Source organism: Leiobunum rupestre, chromosome 8 (assembly GCF_980474605.1).
Source record: "Leiobunum rupestre chromosome 8, qqLeiRupe1.1.hap1, whole genome shotgun sequence".
NCBI lineage: Eukaryota > Metazoa > Arthropoda > Arachnida > Opiliones > Sclerosomatidae > Leiobunum > Leiobunum rupestre.
Window position 1 is genome coordinate 26,632,356 of NC_143391.1, and position 24,369 is coordinate 26,656,724.

Sequence of the window (24,369 nt, forward strand, 5' to 3'; positions counted from 1 at the left end):
TCGTATGTGTGACTGTATGTAAGTAAATTGGATAACATAATATAATTATGACTTACGTACACAAAAAGTAATAAAATTATATTAAATAACCGCTGTATTTATATTTAGGAAAGATAATATTCGAATTATTATTATTATTATTTAATTAATTTTAAGAAATAACCTTGCAACAACTAAAATGTTTACAATCACAAAACGTATTAAATTAATAAATAAAATAATTTCGTTAAGTAAATTAAGTGACTCCACGTGATTTATAGTTAATTGAATATCGGTAAATAACCTAGTTTTATTAATTACAGATTGATCTTAATTGTAGCTTGGTATGCTAATTGTAATTTACGAAGAAAATATTTCGTTATCATTACATAAATAATGTTTTAATTTTGTAACTTTTTAAATACTGGTTTAACTTGTTTTCGAATTGCTGATACCAGCTGATATTTTTGTATTGTTTTGATGGACTTTAAAACGCTCTTTCATTACGAATGATATAAACGTAATCATCCATATTCGATAATTAACTTAAACTTGCAGGTTTAAAATCACTGAATTATTAATTAATTTAATACCAATTGTGTTTTAACACTCGAATAAGGTTAATTTACATTTCACATTAAGCCGTGCTTAAAAATATCAAATTATTTATTTCGCAATGCAAATTAATAATTTGTAGATGGACTGAAATAACCACCGCAGTCGTATTTTTCATTAAATAAGGCAATAACGCGAAACGCGAATGATTTCGCTAATTGAACGTTTTTTTCTCGAAATCGAAGTAGACAGATCCAGCCCTTTGGAGATCGACTTCGTCACTTCGATATCTTTTTGAAAATTGAGGAATAACATTCGTCAAAAAAGTTCGAGAATACCAATTTTGCTTTTTTTCGACATCTCCGTTCGAGATCGAGAGGAATGGCGATCGACATCTCGTTCTCGAAGCTTACAAAATAGGCGCTTCAATAAATGCCGCTCTCTTTTTCTTTTATCTCCTACGCGCATGCGCGAGGCACTGAATAAAATAGTCTCGTGTTTATGTTAGTTTTATTTGTAAGACTAAATTTGATTGCACGTGCGCATTTTTTTCTTTAGGGAGGCGCGTGTGAAATTGAACGAGCCCTGCTACCGCTATATTTAAATATTAAGCAGCGCCTTCTTTAAAATATATAACACTTTAACGTAATGTGTAGCTCTCTGTATTACTACTTCTACGAAATCGCTGCTTCAGGTGAAAATAGTAAACACAAATTCTTTAAGATGGTGTGTAAAAAAAACCGTTTTATGATGCACTATCGCCATCTAGGATTGATTTAAATAATAGCAAAAAATTATATAAACTAGATGTCACTTTCATACGGAAGCTTTTCGGGTGTGCATTATAAAAAAAATACTCTATGTAGCTTTATAAAAATTAAATTTTCTGTTTAAAACTACAACTTTTAACAGGTATAATAATAAAAATAATTTTAGCGAACCAAAAATTAAGAAATACTTTAAAAAATATTTGGAAAAAGATATTACAGACTGGGTAATTATACAAAAATAAATCCAGCTTGTCTACGTTAAAAGGGGTGGGAAAACCGTGTCTAATTTACATAATAACTCGCAGTTTCTACTTTAGGATGCTTGAACTTTTTATGTAGGGTTAAGGTTAACTGCTTAAATATATATTTTATTTTTATTTGACGTTAAAAAATATAATAATTTATATTTGGAGAAAGTTGGTTTTGAATTGCACAAATTCTTTATTGAAAATTGCGGAAATTGTTTTTGCAGACGTCTCAAGGAGTTTAGGCGAAAAGCCTTAGGGAAATGATTTGCTTAGGGAAAGTCTTTGATTTTTGATGGGCAACAATTTACAAATAGGCATTTAATGGTAAATTACCTTGAGAAAGTCATACTTTTTCAATAAATTTTCAATTAATTTGTATATTATAATAAGGTCTTGTTTCATGGTGATGAAGGAAATTCAATTAGAGATGGGCTCGAGAAACAGTTCTAAAATGGATCTTTTGGAATTAGCTCGTCATTTGAGACAAGAACACCTTTTTGTCACTTCAGAAAGGCAACAAATACAGTTATTAAATGACAAGGTATGTAAAATATGGCCTTTTTTGCTTTGTATTAATTTTAAGCAATAATATGTAACATATCAGGTTTTGAAAGCGGTGGAAAATCTTTTTCACATTTCTTGGATTGCTAAGCACCAGAGAATTAACTTGAACAGTTTGATTTTGGCACAACCCTTATCAAATCCTGTTTCATGTTGTCAAAAAGCCAATGCTCTTGAACAAGTTTTGTTCATTGACTCGTACAAACACTTAAATGTCCATGACGCTGTATATGCAGAGTTCTTGCAGCAGCTGAGAGAAGATCCCAAATTATTGGCTACTTGTTTAGTAGCTGGTGAAAAAATCAACTTAGAATCTATGCAAGTGAATGTGCCAGTTATAATGTCCGCAATATATGGAAATTGTATTCTTCCCGAAGATGAAGTCTTTGTGCTAAAACTCTTGAGGGAACTCTTACTGCTCCAATTATCTACAAGTGATAATCCGAGACGTCTCCTGTGCCATGGATCATGCGCATTCAGCCAAGTTTATAAACCATTTTCCGAGGGCCTCTTTAGCGCCAAGCTTTTTTTAACAGCTTCACTTCACGACGCAATTATGCACCTTTTAATGGAAGATGATCTGTTTCTGGACATTGACCCTGGGAAAGCCGTGGTGAGATTCCACCCTACTGAACGTCTTAGGCATTTTGGAAGAGAAGGAACGCCAGAATACGCAGCCAATCTCCAAAAATATAGGAATCGGACCATCAGCAGGCTTGTCAAACTTACCAACAGATTTATAGAAGGGATTCGTAGTAACATCTACTGCTTTCCTCAGAGCTTATCTTGGCTAGTTAGGCAACTTTACGGATGTGTCATGAAGGCCAAAAAAGTATATTTCAGTCTCAAATAGTTTGAAACCATTTTAATTTATTTTCTTCTCAGGTGGAAGTGAGACAAGTTGGGGCTATGTGCTCCGATTTGGTTTTTGCATTTTTCATCTGTCCAGCAATTGTTAATCCTGAGCCTTACGGTATCACTGACGCTCCAATAAGTGACATAGCAAGCTTCAATTTAATGCAAGTTGCTCAAATCCTGCAAGTTTTGGCCATGTCCAAATGGGAGGAAATTAATCAAAAGCTAATGGATTTATACGGGAAATTTGAAAAGGTAATTAGTGTGCCATCTAGGAGCAACAAACACAGCACCCCCCTTTCCGTAAAACGTTCAGCGTCCAATGAAATTTGTACACAGCACTGCGTTAGCGTGTTTAAAGGCTAGTTGCGTTCTCATTGTGTTTGTTGCTCCTAGGTGCCATTGTCTTTTAAGATGAGTGAAATTGACTCATTTTTATTTATCAGGATTGCATGTCTTCCATTCTGGATTTGATACTAGAAGGTAGCTCTGATGAATCTCCAGAAGCTATGGTTTCCCAGCTTTGTGAACTGAACCGTTATGCTGTTATGATAACAGAATCTGAATTAGTTGGACTTGTAAATTTACTTCAAAATAGCTTTATAGAGAAGGAATTTTAACAAGTGCGTTCTCTAATTTAGGTTTCATTCCTGTCTTCCATCCAAACGGAGTGCCAAGATGAAAATTTGCAAAAAACCCTGGCTAGCTTACTATCTAATTTACCATCAAACGCTGTTGGCAAACCAAAACCTGACTCAAATTTGTCAAATCGAGCTATATCACCATCTAGACAGTCAGAAAGTATCTCCCCTCAAGTTTCGAATCTGCCAAATAACAGTAGCTCCTCCTTGGAATCAACCAAAAAGAATATCTTAGGAAAAGGTGACTTGATGGTGGTATTTGGAGATGATACTTAAGTGATTATAACCTCCAAAATTTGTTAGTGAGCAGGAAAAACTTAAGGGCGACATTATCTCACTTGCCACAGCTGCCACTGCCAGAAAGTCATTATGAAAATCAAGATCACGATGATTCAAACGCTGGGTCTTCGTCATCCACAGCGCCACAACCATTAGAAGATGTTTTAGTTATTCCTTTATCCAACGCAGACTTTGACTGTCCTGGAATGCTCAGTGAAGAGAAGGTTTTGAGTTTGGAGCTGCAACAGAAACAAAGTAGAGTGAGGATGAATTTGGATAGTTTGGTTCAAGAGGAAGTGGAAAGCATTGCCAGTGGCCCTGAAACAGTTGAGAAAAGAACCAGATTCTCACTTTCACAAGATCAAGAGTCAATTGGTCAGCCAATTATTTAAAAATAAAAATTAGTTTTTTTACACGGACATTTCATCTGTTAAAGGTCAATTATCATTCCAGGTACTAGTGATAATTTGGAAGCTATATCAGAAGCAGCCTCCAATCATTCAGTCGCTTCCTCTCTGGATTTGGAAAACGAAAACGAAGAGAATGAGAATGATAACTTGTCAGATATGGTTTCAGCAAATGTGAGGTATGTAGCGTCCCAGTTGGTTTGTGATACTCTCCTATGAAACAGTTTATATTTTTAATATTGTATAGCGGCCGTGGTACTCCTAATGTTTCTGGACGCGATACGCCATCTTCCCAAATGGAAGGTGATGAACAACCTCAAAGACAGCTAGATTTCCCAGTGGTCACAAGAAAACAAAATAGAGCCGACATTGAAGACAAATTTGGAAAATTTGAAATTCAGCCAATGATTGAAGGTTGTTATATCCTGTTTTTGTTTCAGAACTTTTTGAGCTTTCATATAATTTTTTGTATTGTAGGTGATGAAACAAAGTCTATGGTCAGTGATACTTGGAGTACTGATGTGTTAGCTAGCGACTCTGAGACTGTTGAACAATCAGACATACTTTTACAATTACAAGTACTATATCAATTGCTATACATTTTTTTGGCAATATAACTGAGACAGGCAATTTTTCTAAAGAACTTTCAACCTCCTGGATTAATGGATACCTCTGAAACTGCTAGTCAGAGTGATGCCTGGAGCACTGATGTTATTACATCAGACACAGAAAGGTTGCAAGAACTCGACACTGATGACACGGCTAGTGTTGCCAGGTCTGATGATACCACACGCTCGGAAATAGAGGAGGCCGTTGGTGGAGGAATAGAGGCCCCACGTTCTGAACCCATTGATTTTCTTGAAAGTTCAAATTTAATGAATGGTAGCTTACTCAATACCATATTTTGGTATACGGAAGTATTTGATGTTTATTCAGTTTCTATTTCAGTTGTATCACCAGCATTCCTGAATCAAAGTTCCGCTCACTCTTTTGGTCTTCTACCAAGTGATAGAAGAGGTTCCCAGGGAGGTGATGGCCCCATATCTGCCTTTGATGTATTTAGAGGAAACATCCTTGATAATTCCAGAGACTCTCTGGGTAGAAGGTTATCTCCGGGGTTACAGAGAGACTCAGATGTTGGATCTGCTTTCAGAGAAGTTGTTCCTGGAAATTCTCTTTTGGTGGATTTACAGTTTACTTCATCTCCAGCAAAAGAAAGCAAGCAATGTTCTTTTATTTGAATTGTTAGGACAGGCTTGTACTAAAAGAGTCTATTTTTCTTTATTATCAGGGTCACAACATAAGCCAAGCCTTCAAAATATGGCCAGGAAGGAACAAACTAATGATCAACTTGAAAACAGACCCTTATATAATCCCTTATCAATCGAAGTGGAACACAGTCCCAATGCAGAAATGTACAACTTTACCTCAAATAACAGTCTGCGCCTTAATACTGACATTCCTTATGTAACACAATTTTCTAGAAATTCTAGCCCATCAGTCAACGATGACCTGACGCCAACAGGTAACAGTCCGAGTGGAATTGTATCCCACACTCACCTTGAACCCTCTCCACTAGTAACCAATGGAGTTATTAACCGAAATAGTCAAGATACCATCCTTAGCATGCAAAGTCTTGGTATATTAACACAATTTCTTATTTTTTTTGTAACCTAATAAAACATCATACTAAAAGTTTTGATCATTGACCATCTTTACCACAGGCAGACTAAGTTTGGCAGTTAGAGAATTAACAGATTCTGGAGACCAAGATTGTGCGGCATTCTTGTTAGATACTCTTCAAGAAAATAACAATTCAACTCCGTCAGTTGCTGGAGTGGGAGATGTTTCGTCAATCAGACAACGTTCGAGCATTGCTGAACTTCTCTCCCTAGACTTCACCAAGACGCTTAACTTGAATGAAAACCAAGCAACAGGCGATTCTATGAGAGCATCAGCCTCTGGAAATAGTTTGTTAGAATTTGAGAGAGAAGTTTTGGGCTCTGATAAACAAGTTTCAAGACCCGATGATGGGAATGTCTTTGAAGATAATCTTGATGCTCTGATAAATGGCAGCACCAATTTGAACATCCAAAAAGGGGACCATCAACTCTCCAAAAGAAGCCCTCGAGAGTTGCAAGTTGGTTTGGAAGAGCATAGAACCAGGCTCAGCTCAGCCAGTGTATCCAGTTCTAGTAGCAGCTGCAGCGGAAGTGTGGATGCCTATTCGAGGGACGCTGGGTCGGATATAACCAGTGACAATATTCCAGTAACATCCAACACTGCTCCTGATGACACGGTGTTAAGAGTTAAAGAAAGAAGGGAACCAGTAGATAAACTCATTCAAACAAGTGGAGCTTTCACTGGAGCAATTCCAAAGTCAATTAGCTTTGATAAATCTGCTGATAAGTCTTACAGGGTAAAACTAAAAATAAACTTCACTCACATTATTGAGACTTAAAACCTTTTTCTCTTGGATAAGGAATATGATGATAAAAGTGCTAATGATCCACAGAGGAAAAGTTTCTTCAAGCTAACAAATTTCAGGTTTACGTTTAAAGGTCGCAATCGCAAACCAAGACTTGGGGAAAGGCATTCTGCAGGACCTAGTGATGGCCATTCTACAGAGATAACCAAAAATAGGAGGCATTTCCGTCATTTACAACAATCTTACTCAGAAGAAACGAATTCTCATCCAGGTAACATAACTTTATAGGCATTATCTTCAAGGGTGGTCTTGATGGTGGAAAGAATTACTATCTTTACACTGTAGAAACAAGCGATGAAATTTTGGCAAAATATCGAAGAAAACCTTCATTGGGTTCAGTCAATGATAGATCAAATATATCAAATTCAGTGCCTGGCAAAGAACAAGTGAATAACGTTGTAGATAACTTGGTAAATGAAGATGATTCGCAGGTATGCTGTACCTCAATTACATCTTTATCCTATGGATTATTAATACGTTGTTTTGCAAAATTACAGGTATTTGAACCAGCCAACAATGAAAGTTCATTTGTTTTCAATGATGCCAAGAGAAAGCTCAGAATGGTCTTGGGATCGGCTGATGTTCAAACCTTGCCTTGGTTGACTGCTTCAGGGTCACTTTCTGCAATAGCCAGTGGACAAAACCGAAATTCTTCTGGTTTAAAGCAACGAGATAACGATTTAGTTGCCTTTCTCAAGGTATTGTTAGCTGAGGCTATCAATTTGCAACAAAGACCTTTGGTTGCTCATCTGCACGAAGCTTTACGGTGTGTTAGAATGTTTGATGAAGTAGGGTAAGTACTTTCCTTGTGGTTTTCAATTTTTGCAGTATCGTTAAATGCTTTGATAATTTTCAGCTGTCAAAAACTCCTCAAGTCACTCAAAGTTGATTACAGAAGAAGAGCTCCGTACATATCCTATTTAGTCCGATGTAGACAAGGTCTACTTTCCACTCTAGCTCATTTAGAGACATTACAAGTTAGGATTCATAGGTATATTTCTTCATTACTTTTCAACTCTCTAGAAGAAATGTTTTGCATGTGTTATTTTTATTTCTTAAAGGGATAAGGATGTTTGTTCGAAGTACCTCATCACCCTCTTTGTTAGAAAGTTTCTCGAAAACAGGGAGAGAAACATTGAGCTTTTCCTAAGAAAATTTCAGTCCCTCACAGTGGTTGATGAAATGGTAAAAAGATCAACTCTTTCCCTCCGATTAGTTGGTATTATAATATTCACATATGTAACATGATTACAGGCTCAATTAGTTGAGAAGTTTTTGACTTTTTTGTATAATGCCATGGAATTGGACCCACTTTGGCAAAGTAAATAGAACACAACAATACAAATACAGTTACATAAGATATAAATGAAACTGTTCGCGTTTGTATTTAGTTGCCAGTCAAGCTCAATTTGAACAGGCTCAGACTGTTATAGAGAGAACTATCATGAGTCAAATATACCTAAGAGCTCTTTACCCAAATGGAGACGGGGATGCTTTAAGGGACCAGTAAGTTCGCTCAAAATGACCTTTGCTCCTTTTAAGCTTTTTACCTAATTTAAAATTTCAGAGTGTTTTATCAACATATTCAAAAATTGTCAACTGTTATCACAGTGGATCATAAAGACCTTGTTATACCAAAAGTAAGTATAATTTCTTACTCAAAATTCCATTAATTGTATTATGATCATGGTCAAACTATACTAGATTTATCACCACGAGTACCCCTGGCCTTCAGCACAAGCAGAAATAACAGCTATAAATGCGTATAAGGTAAAATAACCAAGTTATTGTGTAATATCAGGATTATTTTAGGAGGTTAGAATATGCAAGCCCATAAGTCAGATCAATGGTATCAAAACAATAAGAATTCTACATGGGAATGAGATATTCTCAAGCTATCTTCATTTTGATTGGCCAAAGAATGAAATCTACCTGAGAGGGAGTCCTACCTTCCCCCTTTTTTATAATTATTGCATGCCAGTCCAAATTGTTCACAGAAACCTGCAACACGAGGGAAGTAATTTAAACTTAGAAAATCAGTGAAACTCAAATATTTATGTAAATTAGGGAACACCAAAAGTTGTATGGATTGTGAATGTTTTGACAAATGCCTATAATAGAGAAAAACAATTTCCAATGGGAGCGAGAACCCTTCTCTTGTTTAAAGACGTAGGTGCTCTTCCACCTGGATTACTAAAACTAATGGTCCTCCAAATGTTTTATGTACCCTAAATTAAATATAGTAACCATACCGACTGCCCATAATTCAAAATAAATAAATAATAAGAATATTTTATGTTAAAAAAGAAACCCCATTTATGTCTAAGGTTGAACAGATTTTTCTATTATGGGTATATCACCTCCCAAAATAAAATAACTAGTAATATTGTTAATTAAATTCGATGTCTCTCTAGACTCCAAGGGACAAGATTCAGTGTATTCTGAGGTGCTGCAGCACCATCATGAACCTATTAAACATGGCCAACCACAAATCTGTACCAGCAGCTGATGATTTCATGCCAGTATTAGTATTTGTACTAATTAAAGCCAATCCTCCCTCCCTACTCTCAGCAAAAGAGTACATTACAACGTTTTATGAAAAACAGTTGGAAGGAGAAGATGCCTATTGGTGGACCCAATTTGTTTCAGCCATTGAATTCATTAAAACAATGGATTATTAAATTACCAATATAAGACTAAAATATACTAGTAAATAAAAGTTGGGTTCTTGAGTGATAAGAATCTCAAATGAGCTTTATATCATTCCCTGTTTCATTGTTGGCTTTTGAATAATGTTTAATTTCCAATTTTAAGTTAAATCCTTATTATTAATTCTTGTGTAATTTTGTGTGTTAATTTTAAATTAATACAATAAGGCTGGTAAGAAAAAGGTATTTTCAAAATTATATAAAATTGTTAATAATGAAAATGTATTTATTTTAATGATGTAATAAGAGAAACCTTTAACTGCAATGGGTATAATTTATCAACTAAATATATTTTGAAAGATCATCAGAAAAAGGGTTTAAAAGTTCAAATCCAGATAAGCTACTTCACAATCTAGTCATAGGGGCTTTAGATACTGGTATATTTAAATTGCATTTCTCATTACATCATTTGCAAAAATCATGTAATTAATTTAATATTGGTCTGATAAAATATTTTGGTATAAAAAAATGTATTTTTGATTGACATTTTTTGTAGAGATTTTAAAATTGGTTATGGACTAAATACTCCTGTTAGGTTATTCTGTGGAAAAAATATAAGGTTGGATTGGCTAACTCATAAGCCAGTTATTTTTGTGGCCTTAGTAGCGCTCTGTTAACAGAAACGCAATCAAATTGTGATAAATTACAAACCACATTTCCTTATTTTACAAATCTTTCTTTGTTATAATTTTGTAGTAAGTGCTTGAACTTGTTAGCAGTTATTAAATTCAACTAAAAACATTCTATATTATCTGGTTTTTCACTGCATGCTTTGGTTCGTAGGTATATATTTGGATTTCATTAAATCACAAAAATACTTTTATTGATACATCATTACGATGTTTACGAGACAAACCTTACAAGTATGAATTATGAAAACTTTATAAAAAGAGTATATTTTGGTGTAATTATGAGAGAAATTACACAAAAATTATGAACTAATACGTGTATACCCTAAATAACTAAAATATAGTTTAAATTGCCCTATAGTAATGTACAAATGTACCAGTAATTGTAATAGGCTTAGTGACTCTTTAATGTCATGATGTAAGCTCCTGAGCTCCAACATTTCGAACTATAAAAATTTTACCTTTTAAGAACAAAGTTTCCTCTATGGACGGAAAATATTTACCCTGTCAGAAGTTTTAGGGAAATGTGTTATAAAGCTTGTGAATAAAGGCACATTGTTTTCAGTGAAAGTTAAAACCTTTTTTACATAATGTACTAAGCTAACCAGATAAATGAAATTTGCAAACTAGAGGTTTTTCTTAATAGCCTGAACACCGGAAATATAAGGGTTAATAAAAATTTAACTTCTGATAAAATTGATATGCCTTTTAAAAATGCAGACACAATAGTGGTATTTAAATACAAATTAACATAATTGGTATGTTTATATAAACTATTTACATAGCTAATCCAGAGTTTATATTAAATAGCCGCCCTTAAAAGAACCAATTGTTAAAGCTTTGAGCTTTTCAATGGGTTATTAACTAATTTTTAAAATATAACTTTAACTTTACAAAAATAGTAAAGGTGTCCATATAAAATTGCCAAAAATAAATGGAATGATATACTTATGATGGTATATCGTAAGTGGTATAGTGTATTATATGTAACCACGGTAATTTTAGTTTTGGTTTTCTGCGAATAGCTAAATATAAGGAGATCATAAGGCTCAAATCCTCTAAGGATTAAGATGTGTATACATAGTAGGCCTAAACAAAAGAAGAGAAACCAGGCAAGGGTGCTCTTGACCCAGCGAGGTTGTTCATAATTATTTTGCCACCGTTTAAAGAGACAGCCAAAGAGCCCTCTGGCTCACTGTCTGTGTAGCTGGGAGGCTTTACGTGAGGCCTTTGCCTTTTCCAAGACTGGCGGAATGTGTCATTGACATTGGCATAATGATTCACAAATGAGTGAGGTTCGGATTTGGTGTCACTCTCACGGTCACTGTCAGTAGCCTAATTTAAAAAAAAACTGTTAATAAATCACAGAACACAAAATCTTCCAGAGTACAAAATATGCAAAAGCCAAACTAGGTATTATGGCTTACACAAAAAAAAGAATGCAAAAATAAGGGAACTGCAGTTACTTCCTAATCGAGTAATATTCAAATGCTAAATCAGCAGGAAAATTGCCAACTTAAATTTTTGGAAAAAGGGTCAGTGTGCAATAGACCATTCTATAAGATAACATGGCCTTGTTTAAATGTTCATGGCTTACTTTACTTTTAAAATGCTTCTATTATTTATCCCACCAAAAGATCATATTAATTCATTTATAAGTTTTGACTGGGAAAACTTGGCTCATAAATTATTACCTGAGAGTCTGTGGAGCTGATTTCGGAAGGCTTTTCAGTCAGGCTACTGCTATCACAGTTATCATCATAGCCTTTAGCATCTTCTTCATCAGAATAAGTAACACTGGCTGGGCTTGGTCGGGGAGGAGGCTTGGCAATGACTGAGTTTCCTCCTTTCCTAGAGAGAGTATTCTTGCAGAGAGTTCCTCTTTTGGACTGACGTAGTTCAAATGTGGCAAAACCACCATCATCCATACTAATTCGATCGTCTTGTATACTTTTGGCAGCTTCTTCTGTTTATTAAAAATAATTTTTTTTTAATTTATGAGGGGAAGAGAAAATATTTTCCAAGGATATAACTATAGTTATGAAGATGTTGCCACTGAATATTGTGATCATTGTGATTGATCGTAGACAAATGGCACTATGTTGTTCTAGCTACGAGTATTAAAGTTATTTATTTATTAGCAAAATATCACAGCTGAGAAATTAAAACTCTTACTTCAGACCAACAGTGGCTTTATTTTTTTTGCATAGAAAATTTAATTTTAAAAGGGCACCAATTTATAATAAAACAAGTCTACCCAGCCGAAATATTAGTTAATGGGCATCGCTATCGAGATAAAATTTTATACCTTATATGTGGTCTCCAAGAAATAAATTTCCCAAATTTAAAGGCCCCCAGAGGGGCTCTTTCGAAAAAGGGGTGCCAAATCCCTCTTATTAGTTTAAAATGACAGGACTGAGTTTGAACAGTAGAGATGATCCAGATAAATATCATTAGAAAGGAACGAAAATTAATTAATAGTTCTGGGAAATAGTTATTAGAATGCGTAAAAAATCACTAAAACTTCAGGAGGGGTAAAATTAAAAGCTCTGCCAATTTGTAATTAAATAGTTTAAGCTGACGAATCTTGGCTCTGCAGGTAGCGGAATAGCCTTATAAGCATTTTGAAAAAAAGGAATGATGTTGATGTGAAGCACTGATAAAAAGTTATGAAAGGTGTTGCAAAGTAGGACTACTACTACTAATAATTCCACTACTACACTTCTATCAATATATATATAATTCGATGTGGAACTAAAAATTGACGGGTTCAAGGTTGATACTATTGACAATTCCCCTTTAAAATCATTTAACTTACGTTTGTATTTGTAGGCTTTGCTTTTGACACAAAGAATGGCAATAACCAAAATAATGATAATGACAGTGGCTGAAGCCAACATGACTAAGAACCAAACTTCTCTGTAGAAAGGAAGTTTCGGCCTGTATTCTAAGTACATTTTACCTTAAAAAGGAAGATATTATTAGCAAAATGGCAAATAATGGCAGATAATCTATCCTTACTTGGTGTGGCAACTGGTTGATGTACTGTAGCCGGTAGACTAATTCCAAATTTATTTTTACTAAAAAGTCTGAACTGATAATGCTTCGATGGAAGCAAGTTCTGAAAACTTATAGTATAAGATTGTTGGGGACCTTGATTCAAGTTTGCCAAGGCCAGCCACTCAGAATCTTCTACCAATTATTACCAGTTATTAGACGAAAATGTTTTGAGGCATAAAATGAAATTAAGTGCGTACCAGAGTCTTGAGCTTCAATTAAGTATCCCATAAGTGGAGCAGAACCTGACAATCCATTCACCCAATGCAAAGTAGCTGAGGTATGAGTAGTTTGAATTTGTACTTCTTGAGGGGTTCCAGGAGAGCCAGACTGGGGACCAGTGGTACAGGTAGCAGTAGATGGAGGTCCAAAACCAATAGTTTCGGCACAAACAATAAATTTGTATGGTACCATTTCCCTAAGCCCTTTGATCGACAGGTAAGGTTCTGTAACTTTCTCTTGGATATGTTTACTCAAATCTGCAAAGAAATGTAACCCATTGTTAATCTAGAATTGATAAATTATGCTTTGAATGATGAAGACGTTTTTGTATCATACTTGAGTCATTGACAGCAGTTTCATACGTGATTTGATAACCTCGGATCCTGCCATTTGGGTTCTTCGGTGGAGTCCATGATATGTTCAACGATGTCATAGTCACATCTGAAAAAACAATTGCTCCTGGCGCACCTGGCACTGTTAAAATAAGAGGGCAATGTACATATCGTCTACGTTGGAACAACAATAATAATAATAATAAGCAGCTAGGCTAATACCCAAGGCACCACCTTAGGCCTAAGTCATCAAGCGACTTTTAATAAAAATAATTAGCTAGGCTAATACGCAAGGCACCACCTTAGGCCCAAGTCATCTAGCGACTTATTATGCCAATAATTCAGGTGGCCGATGCGTAGGAGGGTGGTGGCAAGCCCTGCATACCACGTGAGCCAACAGCTCCCTACACTAACTATTTATTACCGTTAACCTCAACAAGTTTTCAGAACCTGGGGAAAACCCCTTAAACCGTGGGGAGAGAACTTGCAAACTCAACGCAGAAGGAGTTGTTCCTAGTTTTCACCCAGTGCCGCAAGCTGGGATCGAACCCGGCTCCTCTTGCTGAGAGGCGAAAGTGCTAACCCCTCCGCCACCCCACCATATTATCATATAGATTCTTAACTACTCTGATTACTTACAATCTTCCATAGTTTTGACAAACTGCGGCTGACTACGAGGTCCATCACCAGCAGGGTTGAAAGCTAAAATCTGAACTCTGTAATCTCTAAACTTTGACAAATCCATTAGAATGTAGCTTGAAGTGTGAACTGGAACAACTACAAGTTCTTCGGGGGTTCCCTTTATCTCAGATTGGTAACAAATCTATTAAAAGACGTAACTAATTACCAAAATCCTGCAATAAGTAGTACTTTAAATATATTTTACTTTATAGCCAGATAAATCTCCATTCTGTTGATTTTCAAGAGGCGGTTTCCAAGTGACTTTTATTTCGGTTGAACTTAAAGACATTGTCCTAACTTCCCGAGGCGATCCTGTGGGAACCGCTTCTCCCACATATACAGAGACTGGTAAACTTGGTGGTCCATCTCCTTGGCCATTATAGGCAATTACTTTAATCTCGTACATTTTGTCTTGTTCCAGATTTTCAAGGGACACAGAAGTTGAATTTAGCCCAGGTATTCGCTTGCTTGGACAGTCCGTACTTTGAGGGACAGCATAAGCCGATATCAGACAATATTCAACTCTGTAGCCAGGGTTATGTGTATCTCCATTCCAAAGTTCCAGTGGAATAACCTTCCATTCGACAGTAACCGATGTAGTTGTATAAGGAGTCACCGTTACCTTTTGAGGTCTTGCTCCAGGAGCTGAAAACGTTCAATGAAGAAATGAAAACTTACTTCTTTAAAATAAAAATCTTATATGTTTTACCAGCTGATAAAGTGAAAGTTTCGTTTGAAGATGGACTCCATCCACTTGCACCAATGTCATTGGTGGCTTGAAGTCTGAATTTGTAGCTTGTAAATGGTTTGATATTAGTAACGGTGTATGTGTTAGCCGTGGGGTCAACTTTATCTTGCAAGGTTTTCCAATGATTGTCTTCTTCAGATATTTGTACAGTGTAGAACCTTAGAGGTGCAAAGCCATCACTGCCAGGTGTCCATGAGAATGTTATTTGTGTGGCTTGAATTTGGGAGAGGCTAACTCTAGGTGCAGATGGAGACTGAGGCGCCTCTGCAAATTAAAAATCAGCATTAATTTAACCCCATAGTATCACACTGATAAGACTCAACAATAATAACCCCGTTTATTAGTAGTGAAAACTACAGCGCTAGCTGGCTGTCCCCATCCTTCTCGAGTTTGTGCAGTCACCGTGAACACGTAATACGTTTCAGGTTTTAGATTGAATGCTTTCAGGGTTCTATCTGTTGGCTGTAGCTCTTTAGATATAAGTTTGGCTCCAGTCTGATTATGGCCGTAAGAGACCAAATAAGCCAGTATTTCACCATTTGGTTCAGTTGGAACGTCCCAAATAATTCGGGCCGTTGTTGTTGAAACATCAGGAAAGGAAACATTTGATGGCATTCCAGGAACTAATTGAATAAAACGGCTTTATTATTAAATGTGTAAAAAAAAAGTGCAATAAATGTACGACTAGTCTGAAACCCATAAAACCCATAGATCAAGGGCTTATAGGCAACCAAGACCTCACTTTTAATTTCAGCACTTCTTCACCGGACAAATATTTATAATAAATATTTCTGGATATTATCTCGAAGTTGGTGCTCATATGAACATAGAACCATAAAAAAACATACCATCTTCGAATGTTGTGACAGATAGAGGGGGGACGCTAAGATTTCCATCTCCTATTCTAGTGTATCCCAAAGCTTGAATAGTATATGCAGTGTATTTTTTTAATTCAATCAGTGTAGCGATGAAAGTTGCATTTCCTTCTATGGTTTTTGTTTGAAAGGGAACAGTTTTGGCACCATAGAGAATCTTGTAGCCTTCCAGTATTCCATTTCTATGTTCTGCAGGTATTTCTGACCATTTCACCACAATAGTGGTTGAGGAAGTGCTGTCGGCTACAACATTACTTGGTCCAACAGCTGGCACTATATAACAAAAAAAAACATCATTTGAGTTAAGTCATACATTCAGTTAAAAAGGTTTATGTACCTGACTCCCTTGTTCTCTCGGTGGCAGTTGAGCTTGGGGAGCTAATTCCTACATCATTAAAAGCCTGAACGAATACTTCATATTCCAGGAATTCCTCCAATTCTTGAAGCACAAAGCTATTGGCATTGTGGTCTTCCAAAATTCGCCATTGATAAACTTTTGAAATATTCTTTAGTAAGTTCAGTTGTGAAATATTATGAGTCGGAGAAAATGATATGTTATAGCCCCTGGGAATTCCGTACCACTCAAACTGTTGTAAGGGCTAAATGAAAATGAAAAATTTATTTACGAAAGACACAAGAGATTATAAAAGTAAAATAAACTTACAGTCCACCTGACTCTGAGAGCTGTTGCGTTTACAGCTCTAGCAGTGACATTATACGGAGCATGAGAAGGAGGAGCTTGAATAGTTTGAAAATATTTTGTTGGCTCAGAGGGAGCACTAGAACCAACTACATTGGTAGCAAGCAGGCGAAGACGATACTCGGTAAATGGTATAAGGTTTTCTACAACCAAATTGGTGGCATCAGGATCCGACACTTCATCCACCACAAACCAACTGGATTCGTTTCTACGCTTGATACTGGCTTCAATAGTCCATTTTGTAATTGAGGAGTTGCCATCAAACCCCGGAGTGAACTGCAGAACCACAGAGTGGGTGTTAATATTGGAAACAGCCAATCTAGTGGGAGCCCCAGGAAGAACTGGTTAAATAAAAATATAAATTATTAATAAAAAGTTCAAAACATTAAATATATTTTCTTTCTAACCTGGTGGAATTCCAGACTGAATAGTAGCTGACCTGGCTGGCCCAGCACCAATTGCCGTTCTTGCATAAATTTGAAAACTGTAGGCTGTTATTGGAAGCAGAGAGGATGCCACAAAAGCCAGTGTGTTTGCGGAAAAGTTCTTTGTGACAATGTCATTTGGTGACTCTTTCGCAAAGTAAGATAAGGTGTATCCCAAAATAATTCCATTCGTGTGAATTGGAGATGTCCAAAACACTTTCACTGAAGTATCCAATATGTCTTCAAATTTCAGAGAGCCAACTTCATCAGGCACTATGTAACAGTAAACAAACTTGTTACTAAAGAATCAAAACATGGAAACAACCTTTCTAGCAATGGAATATAAAAGTGCTTACAATCTTGGTCAGTGATAATCTCAACGTAATCGCTTCTCGGTCCATCTCCCTCACTTGTGAAACAAACGACCGATATGTTGTACCAAGCGTATTTCATCAAATTCGTAATTGTGGAGTTCTGTTCTGCTGATGGATCAACTAAACTCGGAGGAACTGAGACTCTTTGAGCTAAAGCACTAGGTTGCCCAGTAACACCTCTCCAGGTTTCCACTTTGTACCCTTGATTAATGCCATTGATCTTTTGCTGATTGGGAGGGGTCCACCAAACTTTGACAGCGGTTGAATTAATTGTAATAGCTCTGACGTTAGTTGGTTCTGCCTCAGGTACTAAACAAAAACAAAATTGAAATTAAAATTGGGACCAAAAAACCATTTAATTTGATGCAAATTATACCTCCTTCTTTGGATCTGATACGAATAGGTTCACTGTATGTTCCAACTCCTTTTTTATTGAAAGCAGCCACTTGAATTTCATACGTTTTCCATGTGATTAAGTCTTGTAAAAGTATGTTGTGATGGGCTTCATTCGTGACATTTTCATATGCCCAAGGAGAAGTTAGATATCCAGCAAGTTTGTACCTAACAACATATCCGAGCAAATCTCCATTTCTATCATCTTCCGCTGGAGGTTGCCACTGTAGCATAATTGAGGTGGAAGTTCTTGCTGCACCAATTACACCTTGAGGTGGACTACTTGGAGCTAAAAACAAGATTTTTATGATTCACTGGCACAAACTAAGACTTACGAGGTGCCAAAAATCTTACGTTCCGAGGGAAGAACAATCAAATTGGTTGGCTGAGAGGGGTTTCCTTCACCTACACCATTCACAGCACTGACTCGAAAACGATAATTAGAAGCAGCCTTTAGGTCTTTGACAATAACAGATCTTTGGTCAACTGATATATTGGATACTGCGGTCACCCACGGAGCCAATGGATCAATTGGTTGGTTTAACGAGTCACTAACACCAGATTGAGATTCTTCAGGAACACCAACTATTCAAACATAAATTATAATTTACAAAGACTTCTTATTAACAAGTCTAATTGACTGGAAAAATTACCCAATAATGGAATGTTTTGCATCTGAACTATATACATTGTTAAAGGGCTGTTGCCATCAAATGCTTTGGACCAGCTGACTTTGACAGCTTTTGGTGAAGTGTTCAAGATTTCAGCTTGAACACTTGAAGGAGGAAATGGAAGTTCTATAAAGGACATAATTAAGGTTAATATACGCTACACATATTTGAATAATAATGCTTATAATTATTACCAAGAACATCAAGCCTAGCTGATCGAGTTTCATTTCCCCCAGGTGAGATTACTTGGCATGTATAGACACCAACATCAGTGCTTCTTGCGAAAGAAACACTAAGAGTTCCATCTTGCAGGGTTTGAAACCTTCCCCCACTTTGATCTCCAACTCTTTTTCCCTCAAAATACCATGAAACTTCATAAGGAACTAAGGGATCGTTTGACACCTTACACTGAAGTTCTGCGGTAGAACCAAGAATGACTTTAGTGTCAGCTGGTGGGCGGACTATTTGAGTTCGAACTGGAAGGAAGATTGTTAAAACATTAAAATTGGAATTAAAGGAACTTAAGGGATTATTATACCTAAAACTGTTAAATAAGCTGAGCCAGAAACAGTGCCTGCACTGTTACTCCTCGAACAACTGTAGAACCCAGCATCTCTTGGTTCCACGGATTGTAACACCAAAGCACCATTATCCAAAATTTGCGCACGACCTGCACTATGAACAGGTAATGTCCCATTTATAGTCCAAGAAATGGATGGTTTAGGTGAGCCAGAGACTTCACATGGTATTTGAGCGTCTTTCCCATCCAAAACTGTGAAGTTCATTGGTGGATTTAACAGATATGGTGGGGACACTATAGATCAAATGAGAATTTTAAATTAGATTGTAAAAAATCAAATATATTATAAGTCTAAATAATCCTACTTTTAACATGTAACCAAGTATTAGCGGTTGCTTCTCCAGCAGTATTCTCCACCAAACACTGGAATATACCCGAATCTTCAGATTTCAAATTTGATATCTTCAAGGAACCATTTTCAAGTCGTTGATATCTGTCTATGGGGTCATTGCCAACAACTAAAGAGTTCCTAAACCATGTTACAGTTGGTGTAGGGTGACCGTCAACTTTACAATTCAGAATAACATCGTGACCTAGTTCAGATACAGTTTCCGACTCTGGTCCCTCAATAATAGCAGGCTTGACATTGATCGAAACGTAAGCTTCAGCGGTTACAACTCTTTCGGGATGGCTGCGTAAATAAGCTCTACACTGATAAAAACCAGAGTAAGAGGGTTTTACATCCAGTAGATCCAATAATTGGTTGGAAATGTAAGAGTAGTGAGGAATTCCAGCTTGTGATATATTGATCCCATCTTTGCTCCAATCAATTTTCAAATCATTGAGAGGTCTATGACAAAGAAGCAATTTTAGATATGGGTCATTTGACGGTTTGGTCAAATTTTCAAACACTAGTTACCTTGCATTGACAATACACTCAAGCATGGCTTGAGAATGTTGTTGGAATGTTGAGTTACGAGGTGGAACTACTATAACTGGGTTGTCCGAATCTTCCAAATTACCATCTTCCACCACAATTTCAGCAAATCCACCTTTCTCTTCCCGACCCAGTTGAGTATTTGAAAAGACCAGCTTGTAAATACCAGCATCTCTTTTCTCCGCACTCAGAATAACTAAGGCATTTTGAGTCGTCTTAATGTACTTTCTCTCAGGTAAACTGCCTGAGCCTAATTTTTCCCAATTGGCGGTGGCTTTAGGAACACTACTGATGGCTGGGGGTTGAACTAAAGCAGCGTGACCTTCTTTTACAACTAGAGTCACATTGTTAATTTCCTCCAAAGGATGAATATCTTTGAAATGTAAATTTTTTTAATAGAAAATAATCTAACATTGCATTTTGTGTAGTGAAGTATAATGCACTTACAAGCTACTGTTAATTCCGTCTTTTCACTGACAATAGCACCAGCTACATTTTTGGCTACGCATTGGTATGCACCAGAGCTTTCAGAAGTTATGTTAGTTATTCGTAACTGAGCATTTTTGCCAAATTCTCCCAGGGGTTTTCCGTCTTTGAGCCACTGATACTGCGGTGTAGGAGAGCCAAGTGCATTACAGAGGAGTATTTTATTTTGGCCTTGTTCTACTATCCCACCGGAAAATGATGGTTGCTTCAGAAACCGTGGAGCTGCTGGTATATCTAAAACAAAAATAGTTTTAGCAAAATTTTAAACGTCAAAATCCAGTAAAATATTTTAAAAAGTATCAATTACCTGTAGCGGAACACTGAAGAATAATGATTAGAAATACACAAATGAACATGATGAAATTGAAAGGAGAACACGTTGTGTACCACTTTGGAGACCTTTTCCTACTTTTTCGATTCTTTATAATGGGTTTATTATTTGCTTTGCAACCTTTTTTGAAGGTTTCTTTGGTTCTTGACGTTGTACCATAGTTTGTAAGCTCAAAGGTACCAAATCTAGCATTTTTGTTCATTAATAGCGTGAGTAAAGTCCAATAATAGATAAAAACATCTCTCAATGTAGGCAAAATAGTATTTATAACATTCTGTTTGCCTGAATTGCAGCTACTTATTCCTTCCTGATTGTTCGTTTTTTTGAATAAGATTTGGTAATTATTTACCAACTGTTCTTTGAGTGGAATATCAACTATGTCCAACAATGGCTCATTTCTAAAAAATCGTTGACCCGACATCACGCTTTCCAAAAGTAATACAGTTCAATAAAACTTTCTTTCTTCATGTTTGTTTACTTTGGCATTACTTTTTTTCACTTTTTGATAATAAGTTTTACGATCCGCGATTTAAGCCTTGGCTTAGGAACTACATATTTACATCGTTCAAAATGGAATATAAAATTTACAAAAATACCTTTAAAGTTATATTTTATAAGACCGTAACCATATTACAAATCATATCACAATATATTTGTTAAAACTTGTTAATTTAGTTTAAACTAGGCAAAAAAATAAAAGTACGATGACGTCCCCTCCTTTCAATTTCCGACATGATGCACGGCTTTTGAAATTTTTTAAAACGAAAGACGCATTTTTATTAGCCAAGGTATCTTGTTAGTGAATAAAAGGCACGCAAACCTGTCACGGACAGCACATTTTTAGCCAAGTAATTCTTTCTTCAGCTTATAAGAGAGATCATGCCCCACCCCTTTGTGGTTGCATGCTGATGCAGATAATTATTTTTAGAATATATAAGGAACGCATTCACGCTTCATTTAATTATAAGGCAATTTTACGTGTTCCTTGGTATAATGAAAACTTTCTAGCAGTAAAACCAACGTATTTTTGTATTTTGTTCAAATATTATGTTACAATAATTGTTATAAAAATGTATAACATTTTACACTGTCATTGTATAAGAATATTCTAGTTTACTAGAAGAGTTTGAAACATAATTACCAAAGAAAACAAACTCAAAAACAATACATTATTTTACAAAACTCCAATATTTCTGATTGTACGAACAAAATGCAATACTTAAGAAAACATTATGACAAGTTTAAGGAATACTGGATATCAATTTATGTTATTAGTGGATTTTAGAAATAAGCTGGTACATGTAACAGCTTCTCTATCACAATCTTAATTTGGCATACATATAAAGTCATAAAATTAAACTTAATTGTTAGGCTGCTGTGCCATAATTATTTGTTATCAATTTTGTTCTGCCATTACTACTCTTACTATAGGCACTGCCACTGTCATCCTGGTCCTTATTTACACTCTCAGTATCATCTATCATCTCGTGCGAAGGTTGTTTTAAATTTTCCAATGCCGCTTTGAAAGAGTCCTTCACTCTTTCCATAAATGTTTTTTCACTAAGTTCAGTTGGTTGGTGGAAATCAAAATCCGCAACCTAAATAAAAGTGACAATTAGCGGTTATTCACTAATATTATAAGTGGGACTATAGTTACCTCTATAACGTATGCCCTCCGTTGATGTATATGATACGATATACCAATCACAATTATCAACATGCCAATTATGCTACAAGCTATAGGAACAATGACAGTTGACAACTGAGGGCGTGTTGAAACTGTAAAATAGTACAGTATTTTTATTTAAAGATGAAGAAAAATCTTAAGGAAAAGATTTAAAATTATTAAGAAAATACATGCGTACCATCGTATACTTCTAAATTTATAGTACGCTGAATCAACCCTAAATTATTTCCAATCAGAGTACCTATGCTGTATTTTCCAGCCAATGGGAAATAATGTTGGAAGTGGAACGAGCACTGAGAATAAGTAATAGGGTCACAACTCATGTTTTGTATTGTTGCGCTAGACACATCTGATCCAAATATTTGCCAGCAATATTTAAATGGTCCACTTCAATTAAATAATATATATTTGAAACCACCTTATATCAGTAACAAAATACAAATATTCTACCTTCCATTGCAGTTTATATCTAGAGCTACAACTTCTCCTTTTTTAAGGTAAACATTCCCAGTAATGTTGATATTATTAACAGCACCTAAATTAAAAATACCGATAATTTTTTAATTTTTTTGACTTAGTAAGATGCATTGCTTACGTAAGGCAAAAACTTTTTTATCACTTAGTCCCCAAAGAGTTTCTTTTCCAGAAGGGCCTATATTAGTAGAGATTGCTGTGACAGATATTGTCATAGGGCCTTCACTTGTAACATTATAGAGCAATGGGTTGGTGAAACTCGTATCCTTTCCAATGCGCCACAAATAATCCATATCTGAATTATTAAAATATCCACTAGGATCGTGAATAATGTATGTGATATTAACGGTGGTATTCACTGCTACGAATTTGTCAAGTACCAAATTTGACACATTAATTTTACCATTTATTGTATCTGAAATATAAAACTTATCAGGGAAGCATTTTCAATTACAAGATTTATACTATGCGGTTTATATTTACCAGTTAAATTAAATTTTGTAGTATTTGTTGCTACAGGGAATATTTTAAAACTTTCTATGTCGTACACTTTTACTTCCATTTTATGAATACCTTTTGTATATTTTTTAGGGTTCATATTGATAACAAATGTATCATTTATGCCAGACACAGTTTTACCGATTTCTCTATCTTCATATTTAAAATAGTACTCATATTTTTTGGAAGGGTCACCCCCTATTAGCGCAGCATTAATAGTAAGATTAGTGTACATAACGGTAGGGCCATCATTTGTAATATTTAAAGTGACTGATGACACTATTTAAAAAAGAATTCAATTCATCAGAAGATAAATAAAAAAGTAAAAGAATGAAATAAAATACCTAAGCTTGGTAGGAATAATAAGTAAGCACATATTCCAATAAAAATATATCTATTTGGAAACTGACCAAAATTGATCAATTCTTTTGCAAAAGCAGCAAAACACATATTTCCAAGTCTTAAATATTATAAATTACCTTCCCTAAATGTTTTCACTCTTTATATCATTAACTTTACTTATCGGTTAGTTCTCAAAAAACATAACTATTTAATATTTTACGATATATCATCAATAAATGGTAATTTTATGATAAATTTCCATTTTTTCGATATGATCCCAAGTTTCAAGACTTTCCAGTATTGGTATAATGCACAGAGATATAAATTTAGTAGAGGCACCATTGAATATGGCGAAGGTGACGGCGAGTGCGAGTAGCAACTCCCTTTTCACCAATGTTGCGATCTGAGATAGGCGGTTTACGTGGCGCTATCTACGCGCGGTAAAAAGAACTACAGTCTTTATTTGTATTTTGAAATCTCCGCCTAATACTAGTTA

The 24,369-nt window shown here is 35.6% G+C and overlaps 3 protein-coding genes across 5 annotated transcripts; 1 reads left to right on the forward strand and 2 right to left on the reverse strand.

The window, feature by feature from the left end:
• The first annotated feature begins 1,396 nt into the window (after positions 1–1,396).
• On the forward strand, positions 1,397–10,232 carry Gapvd1 (GTPase activating protein and VPS9 domains 1). 3 transcript variants are annotated; one of them, XM_090155284.1, is made up of 26 exons: positions 1,397–1,528; positions 1,777–1,876; positions 1,943–2,093; positions 2,157–2,945; positions 2,999–3,223; positions 3,415–3,546; positions 3,610–3,850; positions 3,913–4,263; positions 4,342–4,474; positions 4,543–4,709; positions 4,773–4,873; positions 4,937–5,177; positions 5,244–5,513; positions 5,587–5,710; positions 5,780–5,934; positions 6,020–6,714; positions 6,778–6,994; positions 7,069–7,214; positions 7,281–7,576; positions 7,640–7,774; positions 7,845–7,968; positions 8,038–8,104; positions 8,175–8,289; positions 8,351–8,423; positions 8,488–8,553; positions 9,198–10,232. In XM_090155284.1, exons 3-26 carry the CDS (start codon positions 1,953–1,955, stop codon positions 9,462–9,464), a joined length of 5,271 nt encoding a protein of 1,756 aa, XP_090011410.1. In that variant the 5' UTR covers positions 1,397–1,528; positions 1,777–1,876; positions 1,943–1,952; the 3' UTR covers positions 9,465–10,232. The 3 variants fall into 3 exon arrangements, with proteins under 3 accessions (XP_090011410.1, XP_090011411.1, XP_090011412.1); XM_090155285.1 differs by having other exon boundaries at positions 1,965–2,093; XM_090155286.1 differs by lacking the exon at positions 1,397–1,528 and having other exon boundaries at positions 1,683–1,876; positions 1,965–2,093.
• A 163-nt stretch (positions 10,233–10,395) lies between these two features.
• On the reverse strand, positions 10,396–21,429 carry sdk (sidekick cell adhesion molecule). Its single transcript, XM_090155283.1, has 24 exons — positions 20,849–21,429; positions 20,503–20,775; positions 20,038–20,428; positions 19,484–19,968; positions 19,137–19,412; positions 18,793–19,074; positions 18,581–18,724; positions 18,282–18,512; positions 17,911–18,216; positions 17,517–17,843; positions 17,143–17,433; positions 16,700–17,076; positions 16,373–16,634; positions 16,009–16,308; positions 15,493–15,783; positions 15,122–15,424; positions 14,618–15,057; positions 14,371–14,554; positions 13,736–13,873; positions 13,378–13,656; positions 13,142–13,312; positions 12,939–13,082; positions 11,815–12,086; positions 10,396–11,455 (listed from the first exon to the last, which is right to left on the reverse strand). The coding sequence occupies exons 1-24, from the start codon at positions 21,291–21,293 to the stop codon at positions 11,210–11,212; spliced, it is 6,858 nt and encodes a 2,285-aa protein (XP_090011409.1). The 5' UTR covers positions 21,294–21,429; the 3' UTR covers positions 10,396–11,209.
• A 664-nt stretch (positions 21,430–22,093) lies between these two features.
• Positions 22,094–24,130, reverse strand: LOC149932939 (transmembrane protein 130). Its single transcript, XM_090155287.1, has 7 exons — positions 23,876–24,130; positions 23,517–23,810; positions 23,155–23,448; positions 23,010–23,094; positions 22,738–22,946; positions 22,530–22,651; positions 22,094–22,470 (listed from the first exon to the last, which is right to left on the reverse strand). Exons 1-7 carry the CDS (start codon positions 23,979–23,981, stop codon positions 22,240–22,242), a joined length of 1,341 nt encoding a protein of 446 aa, XP_090011413.1. The 5' UTR covers positions 23,982–24,130; the 3' UTR covers positions 22,094–22,239.
• Between the last annotated feature and the right edge of the window lie 239 nt (positions 24,131–24,369).

Excerpts from the sequence above, each read along its gene's own strand:
- Gapvd1 (XM_090155284.1), top strand. The coding sequence starts at position 1,953 with ATGGTGATGAAGGAAATTCAATTAGAGATGGGCTCGAGAAACAGTTCT. Across the intron at positions 5,178-5,243 it reads AAGTTCAAATTTAATGAATG|TTGTATCACCAGCATTCCTG; the intron begins GTAGCTTACTCA and ends TTTCTATTTCAG. Across the intron at positions 8,290-8,350 it reads GGGGATGCTTTAAGGGACCA|AGTGTTTTATCAACATATTC; the intron begins GTAAGTTCGCTC and ends TTAAAATTTCAG.
- sdk (XM_090155283.1), bottom strand. The coding sequence starts at position 21,293 with ATGTCGGGTCAACGATTTTTTAGAAATGAGCCATTGTTGGACATAGTT. Across the intron at positions 18,725-18,792 it reads AGCTAGGCTTGATGTTCTTG|AACTTCCATTTCCTCCTTCA; the intron begins GTAATAATTATA and ends TGTCCTTTATAG. Across the intron at positions 15,058-15,121 it reads AACTTTCACTTTATCAGCTG|CTCCTGGAGCAAGACCTCAA; the intron begins GTAAAACATATA and ends GAACGTTTTCAG.
- LOC149932939 (XM_090155287.1), bottom strand. The coding sequence starts at position 23,981 with ATGTGTTTTGCTGCTTTTGCAAAAGAATTGATCAATTTTGGTCAGTTT. Across the intron at positions 22,947-23,009 it reads GATATAAACTGCAATGGAAG|TGGACCATTTAAATATTGCT; the intron begins GTAGAATATTTG and ends ATTTAATTGAAG. Across the intron at positions 22,471-22,529 it reads GGAGGGCATACGTTATAGAG|GTTGCGGATTTTGATTTCCA; the intron begins GTAACTATAGTC and ends ACTTTTATTTAG.